The 21372-nt window shown below is 48.9% G+C and overlaps 1 protein-coding gene and 1 pseudogene across 2 annotated transcripts in view; both read left to right on the top strand.

The window, feature by feature from the left end:
• Positions 1–260: 260 nt before the first annotated feature.
• LOC129480991 (peptidyl-prolyl cis-trans isomerase A-like) lies at positions 261–781 on the top strand (annotated as a pseudogene).
• Positions 782–17356: 16575 nt separating this feature from the next.
• The window catches only part of DUSP29 (dual specificity phosphatase 29), a 37875-nt gene continuing 33859 nt past the window's right edge, over positions 17357–21372 (top strand). The window contains exon 1 of one of the 2 annotated variants that reach the window (XM_055275672.1): positions 17357–17428. Coding sequence is in view for 1 of the 2 variants with exons in the window: in XM_055275671.2 (XP_055131646.1) it covers positions 17873–17895 (23 nt within the window). In the remaining variant the exon portion in view is untranslated. Of the gene's footprint in view, positions 17429–17854; positions 17896–21372 lie in introns of those variants that run through there. The other variant, XM_055275671.2, reaches the window with a different exon arrangement.

Here is a 21372-nt window from a genome sequence, read left to right on the forward strand (position 1 = left end):
TTATTCACAACACAGGTTGATGGAGGGCCAGGAGAGTAAGCATGGAGGAATGAATGCCCCTCAAGTTCCATGGGCCAGAACCAGTCACATGGCCACACCTAACTGCAGGGGGAGCCAGGAAATAGTCTAGGGTGGTGCCCAAGAAGAAGAGGAAACTGCAGATATTGATGATCATGAGCTTTCTACAGCGGGCATTAAAAAAAACAAAAATAGGCTTTGTGGACCCCACCGCCACTGCCAGGAGCCCTGTACTATCAGCCATGGTTAACCCCACCGTGTTCTTTGACGTCGCCGCGAGCCCTTAGGCTGTGTCTCCTTCGAGCTGTTTGCAGACAAAGTTTCAAAGACAGCAGAAAACTTTCGTGCTCTGAGCACTGGAGAGAAAGGATTTGGTTGTAAGGGTTCCTGCTTTCACAGAATTATTCCAGGGTTTATGTGTCAGGGTGGTGACTTCACACGCCGTAATGGCACTGGTGGCAAGTCCATCTACTGGGACAAATTTGATGACGAGAACTTCATCCTAAAGCATACAGGTCCTGGCATCTTGTCCATGGCAAATGCTGGACCCAGCACAAACGGTTCCCAGTTTTTCATCTGCACTGCCAAGACTAAGTGGTTGGATAGCAAGCATGTGGTCTTTGGCAAGGTGAAAGAAGGCATGAATATTGTGGAGGCCATGGAGGGTCCAGGAATGGCAAGACCAGCAAGAAGATCACCATTGCTGACTGTGGACAACTCTAATAAGTTTGACTTGTGTTTTATCTTAACCTCCAGACCATTCCTTCTGTAACTCAGAGAGCACCCTTCCACCCGATTTGCTCGCAGTATCTTAGAATCTTAGTGCTCTCGCTGCAGTTCCCTTTGGGTGCCATGTTTTCCTTGTTCCCTTCGATGCCTAGCTGGATTGCAGAGTTAAGTTGATGATTATGAAATAAAAACTAAATGCCAAAAAAAACACAAAATATATACATACACATACGTATAATTTATAATTTTTACATTTGTATTAATTTAGAAATTATATATATGTATATATAATTAAACTCTCATAAACCCTAAGAGGTAGATATTGTTGTTATTCCCATTTTACAGATAAGAAAACTGAGGCTTAAAGAGCTTAAGTAAACCTTTTCAGGTTGCTTAGCTAGCAGGGTAGAATCATACTACCAACTCAGTCAGTGAACCTGTATTCTTAAACACTTTGTGAGCCTCCATTCTGGATTGGCCTTAGTGACTTGCTGGCCAGGAGAATGCAGCAGAAGCAGCATTCTGGGGCTTCTGAGGCCGTCATAAGACACTTTGCATCTTCTGCCCGGGTCACTTGGAATGTGCTCTCTGGGAATCCTAAGCCACCCTGTAGAAGTCGGCCTGCGCCCCACTCTGCCATGCTGGAGTGGTCATGGGTAGGCCAACTGGTTGACAGCCTCACTGAGCCCAGACACTAGACATTTGAGTGACCCTTTCTTGGTCACTCCAGACCAGCACATCTGCCAGCAAAATACCACAGAGTGACCTCTGTCAATGCCACATGGAACAGCAAAATTGTTTACTGAACCCTCCTGAATTACTGACTTAAAATGAGATATCAGAAAATGCTCTTGTTTGGAGTCACTAAGTTTTGGGGTAGTTTGTTACACATCAATGGGTAACCAGCACAGGGGCAGAGCCAGGTCTGACCAGCAGCCCTGGCTTGTAGCCACTTTATTAACCTCCAGAGGAGTGTGTGAGTGAGGAAGGGACAGGGCGGTCACATCCATCCCGCCGGTGCTGAGTGCATGGAAATGAGAGGCCCTGTGTCTACAGGAGAATGAAGATGGCAGTAGAGCTCCACTGGAGACCAGGGAAGATGTTAGGGGCCCAAGGGGGATATTGGTGGCAAAGGCCTTGAGATGGGGAGGGTGGAGAGGCTACCAGAAAGAGAATCTTTCCCTGCTCCTCATCCACACCCCTAGCTCTTTCCTAAGCTCCAGCCATCCTACCTTCCTCCCAGGACAATAAACTCCTGCTGAGAGGCCCGAGACCTCCTTCCTGCCCTTGGCAAGGCCTCCTGGGGGTTCTGCTGCCCTCTAGCTCAGAGCAAGTCCTTGATGGCTGCCTCCTCTGCTTTCTGCCCTGGGGTGGGGAGGGCAGTTGCAGCGTGGACTCTGTAGCCAGGGAGGCCTTGGGGGAAACTTGGTTGGGGAAAACTCAAGGGGAACTGGCCCACCCCATGACGTCCTCCCCAGGTACTACCCTCCCTACCAAGCAGGAGGAACTGCCACCATTATTCTCCTTTGCCTCAGATCACTCTGCTTTTCTCAGCTCATTCCCCCAGGTGTCTGCATTCATCTCCTCATCCGTGCTTCCTGAGCCGTATGATGTCAGGTCAGCCTGTTCTCTCTCCTTGGGAGCTGCTAGCATTTCCCCTCCTCTGAGATTTTCTGCACTCCGGCTGCTACTTCAAGCCTTCCATCAGCCTGTTCTTCCCCCACCCCCACCCTCCCACTCCCTCCTCAGAACCCTTTCCCTTTCACACCTATGCAGGTGTTCAGGCTTTGCCTCCTGGACCCTCTGAGCCTGTGATGGGGCTCCTGGGACCCATGACTAGGACCCCGTCAGACTAGACTTGTGGGCTCCAGCTTAGTGATATTGATTGCTAGGACCATCCTGACTTGGACAGTGATTGTGAGGGAGAGCCCAGGATCAGGAGCACATTTGAAAAGGAGTGCTGGAGAAGGCATCACTTCACTTGAGTGATGAACTTGCAGGCAGCAGTGCTAAGGGGGAAGCTTGGGAGTGGGGTGAAGGGGCTCTTCCAGTTCTTTTTCAGCCATGCCACATGAATATGAATGAGCACTCTGTCCAGCCTGTGCAAGGCACTCATCGTGCCAGCACCCCTTTCTGAGGGATTCTTGGCCTCACAAACTCTTTACAGGGTGGATCTGTTGTCCTAGCCAGAGATGGCTGCATTAGGATGAGCCCTGTTAAAAAAAAAAAAAACTATTGATGCTTGTTAAAGCACAGAAAGGAAGATTTCAGGACCACCGAGATGGGTATGGGGACCACGACAGTGGGATTTTGCAGTGGGAAGAAGAGATTGGGCTCAACTCTGTTTTTTTTTTTTTTTTTTGAGACGGAGTCTTGCTCTGTCGTCCAGGCGGGAGTGCAGTGGCACGATCTCGGCTCACTGCAAGCTCCACCTCCCAAGTTCACGCCATTCTCCTGCCTCAGCCTCCCGAGTAGCTGGGACTACAGGTGCCTGCCACCACGCTCGGCGAATTTTTTCTATTTTTAGTAGAGATGGGGTTTCACCGTGTTAGCTAGGATGGTCTCGATCTCCTGACCTCGTGATCCACCCTCCTCGGCCTCCCAAAGTGCTGGGATTACAGGTGTGAGCCACCGTGCCTGGCCGGGCTCAACTCTGAATACGGCATGGGCAAGTGGGAATTTATAGACAAGGAGAGGGGTAGAGTTAGTGGAAGGAAAATTACCAAGAGGAAATATCAGGGATAAGAGGGATTTTGGCTAAACCAGCCTAATAGGATTTTTGCTGAAAACAGACCAGGATGGCTCGATATCACCTGAAGAAGGGTGGAGGAGAAGAAACCTGATCAGATATGCAGGGGAGCTGGGGCAGGGAGGAGTTCCTGATATACTGACTTAGTGGGGTTGTTGCTAAAACTCGATTTTACCAGGAAGTGCACAGGTGGGCCTAGGAGAAGGTTCGGGAGCCTGACTGAAGTTTGGTCAAGCCAAGAATCTTTGTCTGGAGCTGGATAGCGACTTCTACTTGCCTCCCAATATTTATTCTCCCCTTTACTTTGGCAAAGAGCCTCGAGTGTTAGCTGGGTGGCCGTGAACCCAGCTAAAGTAGAACATCTCCCAGCCTCCTTGCAGGTAAGTGTGACCAAGTGACTACATTCTGGCAGATGAAATGTAAGTGGAATTCTTGTGTGGAACTTCTGAAAAGTCTCTTTGAAAGGGAAAGACTAGGCCGAGGCGGGTAGATCACCTGAGGTCAGGAGTTCAAGACCAGCCTGGCCAACATGATGAAACCCTGTCTCCACTAAAAACACAAAAATTAGCCGGCCATGGTGGTGGGCGCCTGTAGTCCCAGCTACTAGGGAGGCTGAGGCAGAAGAATCGCTTAAATCCTGGAGGGGGAGGTTGCAGTGAGCTGAGATGGTGCCACTGCACTCCAGCCTGGGAGACAGAGCTGAAGACTCCATCTCAAAAAAAAAAAAAAAAAAAAAAAAAATCACCTCCATGGTGCTGCCTGGAGTGTGAATGTGAGTGTGGAGCTCCCTGCCTGTCCTGAACCGCCTCTGCAGTCCAGGACGAGCGAGAGAGAAATGATTATCTTGAGAGAGAAATGATTATCTTGAGAGAGAAATGATTATCTTGTTTAAGCCACTATTTTTCAAGTCTCCGTTACTTGCCCCAAACCTGGTCTTAACTGTTCTGTCTCCTGACCCACAGGTAACCAGAGGCCTGTGAGGCCCTTTCATGTAAGAGCTGCCATTGACGAGACGGGGAATTGCCCACCCAGTGAGGCGCTCTCTGGGAGAGTTTGAATGGGAGACAGAGTCAGAAGTGGCAGGTTGGGTTGGGAGGTGCCTGGAGAGAGAGATCAGGAGGCAGGAGCCAGAAAGCAGCAGAAGTCACCAAGAACCAGAGGCAGGCAGCTGCAGCCACAGGAACCTCAGAAGCAAAGCAGAGGAGAGTCCCCGTAACCAGAGCGCTGGGAGGCAGAGCAGTCTGCACTTGAGAACCATGCGGAGCCGGCCAGGGAGCCACAGGCCATGCCAGGAGGCACTCCCATTGCCCAGCAGAGTCCTTGCTCTTAAGTGTGTTACTCATGAAGCTCTGAGGTCACCTGAGTGGGGGTCCACTTTGTGGCATCTGAAAGAACCTCATCATTCACTTCTTGAACCTTGATCGGACCATGGGCACCACCTGAAGAGAGGGAGCACCTTTGGGAGGATGGCGGGTCAATGGATCCAGGCCTGTCCCAGAAATGGGCACCACATGGAGGTATGTGGCCCGATCTCACTCACTCTCCATCCAGCGCTGTCCCTCTTGAGAAGCAGCGACATATCTCCCGCAAGGAGATCGTAACACACCCTGCCACCTGCACACCTCCACCACCAAGCTGAGCCGCTGCCTGGGGCAGGAACTGAAAGGTAGAAAGAACCGGGCCTTGGACACGGGTGGACTCGGGTTTTTGCTGCGACTCCTCCTGCGACCAGGAGCTACGACCAGCTGTGTGAACCTGAGCAGATATTGAACTCCTCTGAGCCTCAGGTTCCTCAAGTGTCAAAGTGGGAAGGATTAACAGCCTTGTGCAGCTCTGCTGGGAGGGTGGAAATAAGGAAGCAGCCCAGTGCCTGGCACATAGTAGGCGCTCAGTACAAGCTTGAGTATCTCTCCTTCTGCTGAGACAATCAAGGGTGCAGAAGGAAGACCTGTATCTCCATCCTTCCTGAGTGGGCGGTGGGAGGGCTGGCTGGTCACACAGACCCAAAGAGAGACGCTGTCTTTTCCTGCAGCTTCTCAGAACAGCAGTGGGGGGAGGTGCGTGAGTGAGGCAGGAGGACATAACAGGGCCATTACAGTCAGCCACTTTCTAAAAGACCCTCATTTGGCTTTACTTCGTATTCTTTTAAATATATGTGTATGATTTACAAACTTTTGCCAAGCAGTTTCACAGAGATAACAGGCTCTGCATTCTATTATGGATTTCCTAACTATGGTTGTCAACTTCCATTAGGATATTAGGCTGTCATGACAAGCGCAGCCCTCCTACGTAACACTCAGATTCTCCAACTACTGCAGTATTTGCTTAATGAAAAGATTCTTGCAGGCTCTCCAGAATCCCTACTGATCTTTATTCTGATCCTTAATTTAGAGAAAATGAGAGAAAAGTAAAATGCCTTACATGAAACCTCATTTTTTCAACAAAGACTGGTGTGGTCTGGCCAAAGTATATGCATGTTCATACATGCACACACACACACACACACACACATACATGCATGCATGCACACCTGAAGCAGGCTTATGAGAAAAATCTGGAGCGTCTTGGAATTTTTTTTTCAATTATAGTTCAATAAAAATGTCCTCATAAAATCCTAGGTGAGCAATTGCTTTGCCGACAGGATGGGGCTACCCACATCCCAGGGAAGCCTGCCTGGTGTGATTGGGGGAGGAAGGGCAGAAAACCAGAGTTGATTCCTCCATCCTCCCCCCAGCTCACCCCCCTCACACACAACAGACACAATGGGCTCCTCTAAGGAACAGAATAGCCCAGGCTAGGGGGGGAGGTAGGGAGAAACCTCCTTCTTTCTGAAGCCTAAGTCTGTCCAGACAAGAGGCCAGAAGGAGGTAAGCCCTGTATCAAGCATAATATTTTGAAAATACTGAATGGCTGTACTTTTCATTCCTCTCGCCGACAATGAAGTTCTCTAGAATTAGGGTTGCCAGATAAAATACAGGACACCCGGTTAAATCTGAGTTTCAGATAAGCAACAGATAACTTTTTAACATAAATATGTCCCAAAGAAGTATGAGACAAACTTAATCTAAAAATTTATTTGTAAGCCGGTGCAGTGGCTCATGCCTCTAATCCCAGCACTTTGGGAAGCCAAGGCGGGAGGATCACTTGAGACTAGGAGTTCAAGACCAGCATGGGCAACAAAATGAGACCCCCATCTCTACAAAAAATAAAGAAAAAAAGTAGCCAGGTGTGGTGGTGCATGCCTGTAGTCCCAGCTACTCAGGAAGGTGAGGTGGAAGGATTGCTTGAGCCTGAGAGGTCAAGGCTGCAGTCAGCTGTGATTGTGCCACTGCATTCCAGCCTAGGTGACAGAGCAAGACCCTATCTCAAAAAACGAAACACAAAAACCCATTTATTTGTAAATCTTTCAACCCTACCTGGAACTCATTTTGTCATTATTGTCCCAGAAAAATGGGAAAGGGGGGCTACATCCAGTAGGAGGAGGCCAAAAGGAGAGGATATTCTGGTAAGAAAGGAAAAGAAAGAGGATGCCTGAAGAAGAGGGAGGTGAGGAGGGGCAGCGACAGAGGGCTATGGAGGGTGACCTCCCTTCTCTAAGATAGTGTCCCAGATGTAGGTGGGGGTGCCATATAGAACGAGGAAGACACTGAAAGAGGGAGACTTTGTTCTTTACTCAGGCTTCTGGAAGATCATTTTGCACCAACGTAGACGTGTAACAGCCAGACTCAAGGGGCCCATAGCATCAAGGCCTTCTTGCCACCTTGCTTCTTGCAATAAACCCTGATGTCATCCATAATCCATCTTGGGCAAGAGAAGGGAATTTGAAGTGCTTGAGGTGTTGTTTTTTTGTTTGTTTGTTGTGTTGTTGTTGAGACAGGGTCTCACTGCTACCCAGGCTGGAGTGCAGTGGTGCATTCACTGCTCACTGCAGCTTCAACCTTCTGGGCTCAAGTGATCCTCCCACCTCAGTCTTCTGAGTAGCTGGGACTACAGGCGCGCACCCCTAGAACTGGCTGGTTTTTTATTTTTGTTTGTTTGTTTTTTGTTTTTGTAGAGATGTTGTCCAGGTTGGTCTTGAACTCCTGGCCTCAAGTGATCCTCCCACCTTGGCCTCCCAAAGTGTTGGAATTACAGGCATGAACCACAGCACCCAGCCCACTTGAGCTTTTAACTGGGAAGGGACTGCGGCATTATCATTTAGCCATTTAAATGTCCTCAATTCCCAGCAGGGTGGGGCCGGTCATGTGGGGAAAGGTAGAAAAGCCAAAGAAAAATAGACACCTAACATTCTTTGCACATCCCAGTGGAAAGAATAGCAGCAACATGAGGGCAGTGCACAGTGTCTCTTGTTGGTACATTTCACTCAGATTCTAGAGTACTTTTCAGCTCGTAATAGGCAATGGGTCACTATTTGCTGTACAGGAATGGGTAGAAGGAGTGAGTTTTTGACTGGTTTCAAGCCCAGTTGCAGCCATGAGGGTCTCTCAGATTCTTGGGTCATGCCCACAGACATCCTTCCCTCATGAAACTGGCTTCAGGTTGGCCGGGCGCGGTGGCTCACGCCTGTAATCCCAGCACTTTGGGAGGCCGAGGTGGGCGGATCACCTGAGGTCAAGAGTTCGAGACCAGCCTCAACATGGAGAAACCCCGTCTCTACTAAAAATACAAAATTAGCTGGGTGTGGTGGTGCATGCCTGTAATCCCAGCTATTCGGGAGGCTGAGGTAGGAGAATTGCTTGAACCTGGGAGGCGGAGGTTGCAGTGAGCCGAGATCGCGCCATTGCACTCCAGCCTGGGCAACAAGAGCAAAACTCCAGCTCCATAAAAAAAAAAAAAAAAAGAAAAAAAAGAAAAAAAAAGAAAAAAAAAAAAAAAAAAAAAAAAGAAACTGGCTTCAGGGACAGTCCCAGACCTTGTCCCCAGACACCCAAGTAGTGAGTTGCTTTGCTAGCCCAACCCACCAGCATCTTGTGGGAAAAGCTACAGCAGCAGGATTAGAAAGCCTTTCTTAAAACAACAGTGGTTATGTGCTAGGGCCTGTGTTAAGCACTGTGTATTATTTCATTTATTCTTGAATATACAAACCCCTCAAGTCAAAATCATCAGATAATCCTTTATAATCCACCATCAAAACATATCCAGAATCTGATTCACTTCTCACAACCTCTGCTGCTACCACCCTTGACCAAGGCAACCAGCAGCTCTTGCCTGGACATCCAGAATAACCTGCTCACTAGTGTCCCAGCCTCTACTTTTGTTCATTGTATTTCATTCTCCACAAACCAGAATGTTCTTTTTCAAATGCAAATTAGATCGTGTAAGCATCACTCCCTAGAATAAATTCCAAACTCTTTACCTTGGCCTACAGGGCCCTATGAGAGCTTGGCCCTCATCTGCTAAAGCTCACACCCTCTCTCACTCTATTCCAGCTGCATTGGCCTTTGAACGCATAAGGGCACAGGCCAGTTGTTGTAACAGAGACTCCAGAATACAGAGGCTTAAACAGGCAGCTGCTTATTTCTCCCTCATGTCACTGTACAGAGGTAGGTGGGCAGTCTAGACTGGCAAAGTGATTCAGCTCCTCAAGGTCATGCAGGGACCCAGCTTCCTTCCACCTTGTTGCTCTGCTGTCCCCGAGAATGTTGTCTTTATCTGCCGGATTGAAGCTGGGGCACAGCCACATCTGTATCCCGTGGCTTTCCACTGTGGCTACTTCCTGGATGCTGCAGCATTCCTTGTTTATTCCCTTAACCCTGTTCACACTCTGTATGTAGTCCCTTGCTTAATATTTTATTGTTTAAAGCAACCCTGGTGAATTCTGTTCCTTGCTAGTTCCTGACCAGTAGAGGATCCTCTGCACAATGTATCAAAGTCAACCCCTTCCTGAAACTGAGCTCAGTCCAGCCTATACATTATCATCTTTTTTCTCTTCAAGATAAAGTCCCTGAAATTTAACTGGGGTGGGCTCAAGATACCTGTCATGACTAAACGATCATGGGTTGGCTGGGTGTGGTGGCACTTGTAATCACATCTGTAATCTCAGCATTTTGGGAGGCTGAGTGGGAAGATTGCTTGAGGCCAGGAGTTCAAGACCAGCCTGGGCCACAAAATGAGACCCTGTTTCAACAAAAAATGAAAACAAACCAAACAAAACAAAAACTTAGCCAGGCATGATGGTGCACGTCAGTAGTCCCAGCTACTTGGGAGGCTAAGGCAGGAGGATTGCTTGAGGCCAGGAGTTCAAGGCTGCCATGAGCTATGTTCACAACACTGCACTTTAGTCTGGGCAACAGAGCGAGACCCTGTCTCTAAAAAACCAAACGAACAAAAAACCAAACGATCACAGACTGGCTAATGTCTATCTCTGAACAAAAGGCCCATGGCAGTTTGGAATAATATCACTCTCTGTGCAACAAATATTTGACTTGTTGAGTGCCCACTGGGTTCATGGATGACCAGCACATCATCATAGGATACTCCCATCCAGTGCCAAACTGGCCACTTCTGAGCAGTCTTTATGGAATCTCCTGGCTCTATGGGACAGCCCTTCCCCGTGTGCACCCCCAGCACAGCCCACATCCACTGAGCCACCAGCGTGTGCTCGGGAGTGCATTTCCCCACCAGACCGTGAGTTCACCCCAGACAGGTCCTGATTTCCTGCCTCCCTGACCTGCTGGCTGCTTCTAGAACAGGGCCTGGACACAGAGTAGGGCCTCACCTGGGTCAACTGCTGAATCCATGGGGAGATTTCAGCCCCCACTGGTTGGTTAGTTTAATCCTCTTTAGGGATTTCTTAGTCCAATCAGAGCTAAGACAATGAACCAGAGTTGAGGGAAAGCAAGAAAAAGCGCAGTAGTGACTGGCACGGATTGGTTGCTTAGGACAAGCCAAGAGCTTTATATGCATTATCTTATTCAACCTGCACCATAATGCTAAAGGTGGATCCTGTTACTGTTCCTGTTATTATGCCCAACGTAAAGAGAGATGAGCTTGGAGAAGTTAAGGAATTTGCACAAGTTCAGAGGTAAGTGGGAGAGGCAGGATTTGAACCCAATTCCTTACGTTTGAAAGTACATGTCCTTCACTCCTCTGCTCTCCTGCCTTCCCCATGCAAGCAATCACCCTGTCAATCCTCACCAGTGTCACTTTGATGCACTAACAGGCCGTGAAGACGAAACAGCCATCTATCTGTAAAATAAACAAGTCTTGGCATGCAGACAGAGGTGCTAATGGAGACACAATTGACCGATTTGCTGAGATCACTGACAGGCTTGAGCAAAGCATTCATCCCTTAGGAAAGGCAGAATTTGGTGAGGACTCCTACCCATAGCCCCTGCTGTGGGTCCTAAGTGCTTCAGAGCTCCCCAGCAGAAGACTGACAGCAGATTTCCCAGTGTTTTGACAGCCAGGGAGAGAAACAGAGGTATCGATTTCAGAGAAATATCCTTGGCCCTTAGGCCTTCTCGCCAAACACAATGTCCTCACATAGCTCAGCCATCAGAGTCAAAAGTGACAGCTTCACAGCAGACGTGGCCAGGCCAGCTGCCGGCAAACTCCTTCGAGAGCGACTGAAACCTCCAAAGGCACCCACACCTAGACTTTAGGAACTGTGGCCAACCCAGGCAGGGCAGGAGGGAAGGTTTGTAATCACTTGAGGAAACTGGTCCTCCTGGTGGGAGGAAGGTAGGTCAGGCCTTGGCCAGAGGACAAATGGAAGCCCCCACCCCGTATTTCCATCACCACACTGACTTGTCCCATTCTCAATGATTTAGACCTGGGCTGTCCAGCATGGGGGCCACCAGCACTGTGGGGTTGCTAAGCACTTGAAAGATGGCTGGTCCAAATTGAAATGTGCTATAAGTATCAAATACTCACAGATTTCAAAGACACAGTGTGAAATAAAAAGTGAAGTCAAATATCTAATTTTTCACATTGTTACATGTTGAAATAATATTTGGGACAGATTTTGTAAAATGTATTATTTATTTATTTGTTTGTTTGTTTTGAGATGGAGTTTGCCCAGGCTGGAGAGCAATGGTGCAATCTCTGCTCACTGCAACCTCTGCCTCCCAGGTTCAAGTGATTCTCCTGCCTCAGCCTCCTGCATAGCTGGGATTACAGGCATGCGCCACCACGCCTGGCTAATTTTGTATTCTTAATAGAGACAGGATTTCTCCATGTTGGTCATGGCTGGTCTCGAACTACCGACCTCAGGTGATCTGCCCACCTCGGCCTCCCAAAGTGCTGGGATTACAAGCGTAAGCCACTATGCTTGGCCTTGTAAAATGTATTATTAAAATTAATTTCACCTGTTTAATTTGCAGTATTAAAATTAATTTCACCTGTTTAATTTGCAGTATTAAAATTAATTTCACCTGTTTAATTTGCAGTATTAAAATTAATTTCACCTGTTTAGGTTTTCTTTCCTTTTTCTTTTTCTTTTTTTTTGGAGATAGAGTCTCACTATGTTGCCCAGGCAGGACTCAAACTCTGGGCTCAAGTGATCCTTCCACCTCAGCCTCCAAAGTAGCTGGGATTACAGGCATGTGCCACTGTGTCTGGCTCTTTTTATGCTTTTGAATGTGTCTACTAAAAATTTTAAAATTGTATACATGGCTTACATTATATTTCTATTGGACAGTGCTGCTCTGAAGGATCAAAAATAAAATGATTCATTGAATTCAAAGTGAAAAAAAAATGAACATATTCTTTATCAGAACCAAATTAGGCCGGGGACAGTGGCTCACGCCTGTAATCCCAGCACTTGGGTGGACTGCTTGGGCTCAGGAGTTTGAGACCAGCCTGGGTAATATGGTGAAACCCCATCTCTACATAAAGATGCAAACAAAAATTAGCCAGGCATGGTGCTGCACAGATGTAGTCCCAGCTACTCGGGAGGCTAAGGTGGGAGAATTGCTTGAGCCCAGGTGACGGAGGTTGCAGTGAGCTGAGATTGCACCACTGCACTCCAGCCTGAGTAATAAAGCAAGACTCTGTCTCAAGAAAAAAAAAAAAAAAAAAAGCAAATTAAATAAAAACAATAAAAACCTAAAATTATTTTCATATAATATTCAAGTGTTCTTTTCTAAGATATTCAATGTTTCCATTAAAAATAAAAAGATATATAATCATAGACTATCGAAGTTTTAAGACAAAATGATCTAAATGAACCTGAAAATCTTAACTCACTTTTTTGAAAATTTTGTTAAATCTCATAAAATTTTGTTATAGGCTGGGTGTAGTGGCTCATGCCTGTAATCCCAGCACTTTGGGAGGCCGAGGTGGGAGGATTGCTTGAGCCCAAGAGTTCAAGGCCAGCCTGGGCAACATAGGGAGACCTTATCTGTACAAAAAAATTTAAAAATTAGCTGGGCGTGGTGGTGCACGGATGTGGTCCCAGCTACTTGGGAGGCTGAGGTGGGGGGATCGATTGAGCCAGGGAGGTCGAGGCTACAGTGAGTTATGATCACACAACTGCACTCCAGCCTGGGTGATAGAATGAGACCCTATCTCAACAAATATAAATAAATAAATAAATAAAATATTATAAAAATGAAACTATGTACAAGTCTAGTAGCTAATATAAAGAACTGTCATTATGTGTTACGCTCATTACATCTCGACCTACATATATATGCTTTAAAGAACACTATGGGGCCGGGCTCACGCCTGTAATCCCAGCACTTTGGGGGGGCCGAGGCAGGTGGATCACCTGAAGTCAGAAGTTCAAGACCAGCTTGGCCAACATGGTGAAACCCCGTCTCTACTAGCTGGACGTGGTGGCGGGTGCCTTTAATCCCAGCTATTTGGGAGGCTGAGGCAGGAGAATCGCTTGAACCTGGGAGGCAGAGGTTGCAGTGAGCCAAGATTGCGCCATTGCACTCCAGCCTGGGCAACAGGAGCAAAACTCTGTCTCAAACAAACAAACAAACAAAAACCACTATGAACTGTGTAATATACCAGAATATTTCTCAGCTATTACAACAGTCAGAATACCATGCTAATTCTGGAGTGCCCCCAGAACTGTGAGGTGAAACACAGACATCATGACGCTCAGCGCTACCAGGTCCTTTATACTATCTGAGTAGATATACTTGACAAATAGAATAAGCTCCCTTTCTTCACCGGGAAGCCCTTCCACAGCTCAAATCCTCCTAGTACTCCAAAGCAGTGTCCACCTCCAAGGTCAGTGGCAGCATGGCCCACCAACCTTCATGCAATTCATATTTAATTACCTTTGATTTTGAGGACACAGAGCAAGAGAAGGGAAAAGCATTCTCTGTGGCCTGTGGATGGTTTTAATTACAAAAGTAGGTAGAGTTACAGTCACACTTTGCCACTGCTGAAAGCCAGATCCCAAGAGAACAAAGCACCTACATATTCTTCTTCTTCTTCTTCTTCTTTTTTTTTTTTTTGAGACAGAGTCTCGCTCCGTCTCCTAGGCTGGAGTGCAGTGGTGCAATCTTGGCTCACTGCAACCTCACTGCAACTTCTGCCTCCCGGGTTCAAGCAATTCTCTTGCCTCAGCCTCCCAAATAGCTGGGATTACAGGCACCCACCACCAAGCCACCTGGGTGGGCTTGTTGGATGAGAATGGGGGCACCCTAGGCTTAGTCTGCCTGGGAGGTTGAGACTAAGAGGGAGCTGAGCTGCTCTGCATGGCAATAGGAGGACTCTCGAGCCCGTTGAGGCACTTGGCTCTAGAGAGGAGGTGAGAGATGATGAAGAAAAAGGAAGGCTGTGACAATTGCATGTACGGAGAGGAGCCTCATGAACACAGCAGGACACAGAAAGTCCTTGGAGATGGGGCCCAGCCAATAATTTTCAAAGAATGGGGAGGTTGAACCTTGAATGTGGACTTGTCTCCTGCTCTGTGCTGCAATCCCTCTGCCCCACACAATCCCTTCGGTGAGTGATGGAGGAATAATAGAAGATGGTGGTGTCAAGCTCAGAATGAGGTTGTAGGAGTGAGAGGCCAGAGAGTGCCAGCGAGGGTGGAGAGGCCACAGCAGAATTGACTTTGGAGAAATGAGAGCCATCCTACTATTCTTTTCCCAGGGGAAAACAGTCCTCTGAGATGTTGGAGAGGGCTTTGGACTTCCTGCAGAACATGGGCCTCAGTTTCTCTTGCTTTGCTTTGCTTTTTAATATGAAGGAAGAGAGAGCCCTCTGGGAGAGCTGCAGACTTACAGCCATTGGATCTGGCCTCTGGGTGGGCAGGGAGGTCTCTCCCCTGGGCTGCAGCTGGACTCAGCCTCCATGCATATTCAGGTATCCACAGGGCACTAAGAGCCTCTGGATCTTCTAGACCCAGAAAAGTTTGGGTCCAGGACGGCAAACTTCATATGTTAGTTTCCCCTGTTGGCCGCCGGTTTTGAACCCTTGACCTCAAGTGATCTGCCCGCCTCGGCCTCCCAAAGTGCTGGGATTACAGGTGTGAGCCACTGCGCCCAGCCAGTAACAGTTGTTTCTACAGGATTGTACTTAACCTGCATGAATGGAGCTTGCTTTTTCACAGAATCCTAGGAAATCTCCTTGGAGTTGGGAACAATTGGACACATCTCTCAGTCCAACTGATGCTTACCTGGCTCGCTCCCATCTTGATGGGATGGTGTGTTTCCTTCATCTACATGAGGCAGCTCTTGCGGTGTCTGCCAAGGTCCAAGTTCTGCCCTTAGTGTTGTGCAGAGAATGTTGGTGTTTCCCCTTAGCTCCTCGAAGACAGACCAGGTGTCCTCTACCACCACTACCACTCTTTTCTAAGAAAACCTTCCTAGGGCTTCCTTCAGTTCCCCATAATAAATGATGGGTTTTTTTTTTTTTTTTTTTGAGACAGAGTCTTGCTCTGTCGCCCAGGCTGGAGTGCAGTGGCGCAATCTCGGCTCACTGCAAGCTCCGCCTCCTGGGTTCATGCCATTCTCCTGCCTCAGCCTCTCCGGGTAGCTGGGACTACAGGCGCCCGCCACCACGCCCGGCTAATTTTTTTGTATTTTTAGTAGAGATGGGGTTTCACCGTGGTCTCGATCTCCTGACCTCGTGATCCGCCCGCCTCGGCCTCCCAAAGTGCTGGGATTACAAGCGTGAGCCACCGCGCCCAGCCTGGGTTTTTTGTTTTTTTTTTTTAACCCTTCTCTATCCTTGTCACCCTCTTTTGGGCCTATTTTAATGTGTGATTAGAGGAGGGGCCACCAGTCTTCTGGTTAACCACATGTAGGGTCTACTCTACTGGAGGTGATAATCCAACAACCCACCAAATTCTCCTCTTGACTCCATGTAAATTAAGTCATTGAACGTTTCCTAGATGGTGTGAAATACTCCCTCTCTCCCTCTCTCAGTCATCTAGCTAGCTCAGATGTCTTTAGATATTTTATGTTTGCTCCCTGCTGAAGCTGCATCTTCAGAGCTCCCTTTTGCTTCCTCAGCCCTTGACTGGGGCTGGGGCTGCCCCCTAGGCTTTCAGCTAAGGAGAAATCTTTCTTCTCTATCTTTGGCGATTCCAGCATCTCTGACTCGCTTAGTTCTTGGGGTAAGTGCAGAAGGGCCTTTCGACCTTGCTGTTTTGACTCCAGCACTTGACAGCAGGGACATTTGGACTCTGACATTCTGACTTCATTGTACACTCAGATTCTGTGTATTTGCCTTGGGAATTTTCCTCACATCAAGAAATCAATAAAAGCTAAGTCACTTAGCAATGAATAGTACTAGTAGAAATAATCGCTATAAATTAAACTGGCAGTAGCTAATGTAGCAAATTGTGAGGAAGATCTTTGGTTGGCTGAATAAAGCTGCAGAGGACAATATAATGACCCCAATGCAAGAAGATCGTGTTAAGTGAAAGATGCGGGAGCCTGGTGCCTCCTTCCCTACTTCTCCCAGTCCTTCACACACTAAAGCATGCCCCAGAGAGGGTGATAAGGATGGATACGAATGGAGAACCACGTCATTCATTATAAGGAACTGTAGCAAGCCCTGGGAAGATTTTACTAGAAAATTAGAGGAGACTGGGCAGAATTTTGTCCCTAAGTATTAAAAAGGGGGGCTACATTGGTAGGGCTTGGCGGGAGGGATCCCAGAGCAAAGAACTCTGGAGCCATTGAGGAGGGAGGTTGACAGAAGAAAGGGCCAAGAAGAGAGACCTGGGAATGACTGTTAATGACTGTTAACGTTAAATATATATATATATATATTTTTTTTTTTTTTTTTTTTTTTTTGAGACAGGGTCTTGCTTTGTCACCCAGGCTGGAGTGCAGTGCCACAATCTTGGCTCACTGCAGACTGTTAAATATTCTAATACCACTAAATTCTTTATCTCATTCAGACCTCGTAGCAATGTAAAAGGAAGATATTATGATCATTATCCCCACTGAAGCCCAGCATGGTTGGGTGCTTGCTGGGGTCTCACTGGAAGCCACACAGCACAAACTCTGCCCAGAGTTTCATTGATTACCCTGTGTGATGTGTCATCCATTCCATTGGCCTCCCAGAGATAGCTCCACAAACTCTCAGAAAAGACTGGAATAGAGAGCTGTGCCAGTGGGCAAACCTCCCCTGTTCTAGCTGTTCTGGGACAGGGCTCAGGGCAGGGCCTGTAGACACCTGGCTTCGTCCATCCCAGGAAAACAAAGTTGGAAAATTCCTGTCTGTCCCTGCCCTGGTGGCCACATGTCCTGCCTCTGTGGCTGGGCCGGGGACAAGCACGTAGCTTTCAGGTACAGGGCTTCCTAAGTCGAGGGTTTCAGGTCGCACTGGAAAATCATTTTGCAAGCAGATGTCATAGGTCTCATCTTAGACTGGACGGCACGCAAGGTCAGCGTCAGCAGATCTGACCCTAAAAATAGGCCCTCTGTTGCCAGTTGGGGCGGCTGGGTGTGCGGCTGCTGCATGCCCCACGGACCAGAACCTCCTGACACGGCCAGGCCCTGGCACACCCAGGTAAGGCCATTGGGTGGGAAGGCCGGCACCCCTTGGGTTCACCCACGTGTTCTTTGGGGGCCTAGGGGTGGGGATTAGAAGCTCCTTTTCCACCCTGTTCCTGGTGCTGTGGGGAACAGCTGACCTCCTTCTAGTGTGAAAGGTTTCTTGCTGTCCTTTTACTAGAGACACCGTGGAATTTTCTCCATTTCCCTTTCTCCAAATCTGAACTTCCAGTTCAACGACCATTTTCTAAAGGATAATGGGGTAGATTAAAGCTCATCGAGCCCTTGTGAAGCATTGGATGTATTGTATCATATTCCACATTCCAGCGAGGTTCTATGTTTGTCCATTTAGCCAGTAAAGGGGGAGAAATCTCGGGGGCGAGAGACAGAGAGGCCCTGGAGTGACTCGGATCCTGTTCAGGGCAGCATCAAAGACAAGAAAGTACTTAATGCTCCAGGGATGAGAATTCTCCCTGTGTCCAGGTAATGCAAAAGCATCATTTGGACAGAGTGGCGGGTTTGGAAGCATTTCTCAGTCCTGGTGGGAGGATGGGGTTGGGGATGACGCTGCCGTGGTAGAGATGGGGGGTGGGGCTGGGTCATGAAGGATCAGAGCCACTGGACCAAGAGTGTAGGCGGCACCGCGTGTGGGCAGGAGGCGGGATGGGCCTGCGTCTCAGACCTGTGTAGGCAGGAAGTGGGACGGGCCTGCGTCTCAGACACGTGTGGGCAGGAAGCGGGACGGGCCTGCGTCTCAGACCAGGGCTCTCCCATTAGACCCTGGTGCCCTTGTGCTGTGACCCCAGGGGTCCCTTCATGGGCCTGGAACCCAAGAACAGCTGGGCCCGGGGGCTCTGATTGTTCGGGAAAGTGGAAAATGCTCCAGCGAGCAGCAGGAGGGGCACGAGGAGGATGTCTGGAGAGGTTGCCACACTCACGGCTGCCAGCACCTGAGGGTCCCTGGCACTGGATATTTTTTCCGCTGCCCCCACCTTTAGCTTGTGATCCCTCCTTGTTCTTGTCATGAGAATATCATTTGGTCCCACCGACAAATCCAAGGACTCTGACATTAACAAACAACACTTGAAGGGCTTCTGAGCTGAGTTCTTAACAAGGAAGGAGCGTTGGGCATGGAGGCTGGGGTGGACATGGGGTGGGTCTGGGGAGAGTTAGTGGGAGTGAAATAGGAAAGGTTCCTTTGTCCCTCTCACAGGGCATGCGATGGGGGTGTGGCTCACTTGTTCAGTACCCAGCTGCTCAAACCTCTAGAGGAGCATACAGATGGGCAGGCTGTGGGGCTCTGACCCCATGGCAGTGTCTAGGGGTGAATGTTTACAGCTGAAGCCCCAGGGGGCATGTGTTACAGGGTGCTCTTTTAGTTTGCTGTCTATAGGCGGCTTGTGTTAACCAGCTCAATTAGACCTCCTTCCTTATCACGAGGACAGAGGGATTTCTGTATCCCGGGGTTTCTTGCCTTGGTGTAGGGGAAGAATCAGATCACATGTGGGCTTGGAGAAGAGTGCAAGGTTTTATTGAGTAGAAGTAGCTCTCAGCAGATGGGGGAGCCAGAAGGGAGACAGTTTTTCCCTGGAGTTGGGCCACTCGGTAGCCGACTCTTCTCCTCCGACCGCTCTGGTCAAACTCGGCATCGTTCTGCTGGTCGATGGCCTGCAGGCCTGCCAGTGCCTGTCGGCGTGATCTTCTGCTGGCGTGCTTTTGACAACCAGCCACCTGTGTCTTCTGCCTGTGTGTTCCTCAGGACGTCCAGATGCTTGTGTGTCTCAGGTTTTTATAGGCACAGGATTGGGGCGTGGCGGGCCAGGGTGGTCTTGGAAAAAACAACATTTGGGTGCGAAGGCAGGAATGCCTGTCCTCACCTAGGTGTGTAGGGGTGGAGCCCTGGCCAGCGACCTGCCTTTCTCTACCCAGCACTTCCGGCCCTCCTCCGGTATCAGGAGCTCACTTGGCTCTGAAGGATCTTCATGGGCAAAGGCAGATCTGTGCTGAGGGTGAGGAGAGAGCCAGTGGTCCTCTGCCATCAGACAAACTGGAGCCCTTACTGGGGACATTTCAGTCATGGCTGACACCTGGGTTGGGTGGGAACCTGGTCCTGTCTGCGGGTGGCACTCCCGTGGCTGTTGTCGACCCCACAGTAGATGAGGGGCTTAGGGGAGGCCCTGAGGCCAGGGGCTGGGCTGTGAGCATTTTCCAGCAGCCCCAGGGAGGCCCAGTTGAGTCCACCAGGGTGGGGGTGAGCAGCCTCCACCAAGCCTTCCCCAGACACTGCGGCCTCGAGGCCTGGCGGTGTTTCCTGTGCTATGTGTCTGGCACTGTTCCAAGAGCTTTCCTGACAAGCAGGAATCATTTATTCCTCATAATTGCAACAGCTCTATGAGTGATGGACAGCACAGCCCCATTTCAGATTGGACACAGAGACACAAATAATAAGTGTTCTGCCCAAGGTCATGCAGCCTAAACAGGGGCAGAGGCCAGAACCCAGCGTGCCTCAGAGTCTGGGGGTGTAGCCCCTTTGCTCTAGTGCCCCTCAGTGGGGTAGAGGCCTGGTGGCGTCTCAATCTCCTACTCCTCTCAATCCCTAAACTCCAACCAAGGCCCCTCTCTCAGGGAGGCCCGGCCTGGAAACAGCCACTCCAGGTTCTTGGGCCAGGAGTCAGCTGTTTGTCCTCTTCGGCCTGATTTCAGAGCAGATGGTGTTTTAATCTCCTCTTCTGGTGACGATTCATGTTTCTGGGCCTACCCCTTCCACAGTAACGAGGGGGTCAGATCTCCTAGCAGCCTGGCACAGCGACCAGAGACTGACTACCTGGGGAGAGTCCTTTCTCCTACTCTCTTGCATGTCCCGCAGGAGGCGATGGGCTCTGTCACCCACAGGACAATGCTCAGGCTCACACGAGCCCATCTCCTCCACCACAGCTTCCCTACCGAGACCTCTGCCCCGGCCAAACTGCTCCACCCTCCCTTTCCTATTCTCGGTTGGGAACACAACTCCCAGTACAGCTGGGAATTCCCCACCCACCCTCCAGGCCGCCTCCTTGTCCCTGCTCCCTGAAACCCTCTTTGAGCCCATGGCAGATGTGCCAAGGGCTTAGATTATCTCATTTAATTCAGCAACCAGTGAGGGGAATGTTATCCCCATTTGACAGATGAGGAAGCCAAAGCCCAGGTAGTGAGATTCCAAGGCCCATAAGAGCCGCTTGCTGCAAATTTACATGACTCTGTGCTCCACTCTGGGGAGGGAAGCATACAGAATTGAGAGGCCCAGGCATGCCCTCAGGAGCTTATACTTTGTGACCAAGAATGTAGTGAAGTATCTATTGTGGTGGGTTGGGATGTGGGGCTGTTGGGTTGAGTCCTATTTGCACCCCTTACTAGCTTGGTGTGTTGTTTCTTAACCTCCCTGACCCTCATTTTTTCATCTGTAAAGTGGAGGCAGTTATTCCCTATCTAGAACCTTTCTTTCTTTCTTTCTTTCTTTCTTTCTTTCTTTCTTTCTTTCTTTCTTTCTTTCTTTCTTTTCTTTCTTTCTTTCTTTCTTCTTTCTTTCTTTCTTTTTCTTTCTTTCTTTCTTTCTTTCTTTCTTTCTTTCTTCTTTCTTTCTTTCTTTCTTTTTTTTCTTTCCTTTCTTTCTTTCCTTCCTTCCTTTCTTCCTTCCTTCCTTCTTTTTTTTGACAAGGTCTCACTCTGTTACCCAGGCTGGAGTGTAGTGGCGTGATCTCGGCTCACAGCAACCTCCACCTCCTGGGTTCAAGTGATTCTCATACCTCAGCCTTCCTAGTATCTGGGATTACAGGCACACACCACCACGCTCAGCTCATTTTTTTTTTTTTTTTTTTTTGTATTTTTAGTAGAGACAGAGTTTCACCATGTTGGCCAGACTGGTCTCAAACTCCTCACCTCAAGTGATCCGCCTGCCTCAGCCTCCCACAGTGCTGGGATTAC

The sequence above is a fragment of the Symphalangus syndactylus genome, chromosome 4 (genome assembly GCF_028878055.3).
Source record: "Symphalangus syndactylus isolate Jambi chromosome 4, NHGRI_mSymSyn1-v2.1_pri, whole genome shotgun sequence".
Taxonomy (NCBI): Eukaryota; Metazoa; Chordata; class Mammalia; order Primates; family Hylobatidae; genus Symphalangus; species Symphalangus syndactylus.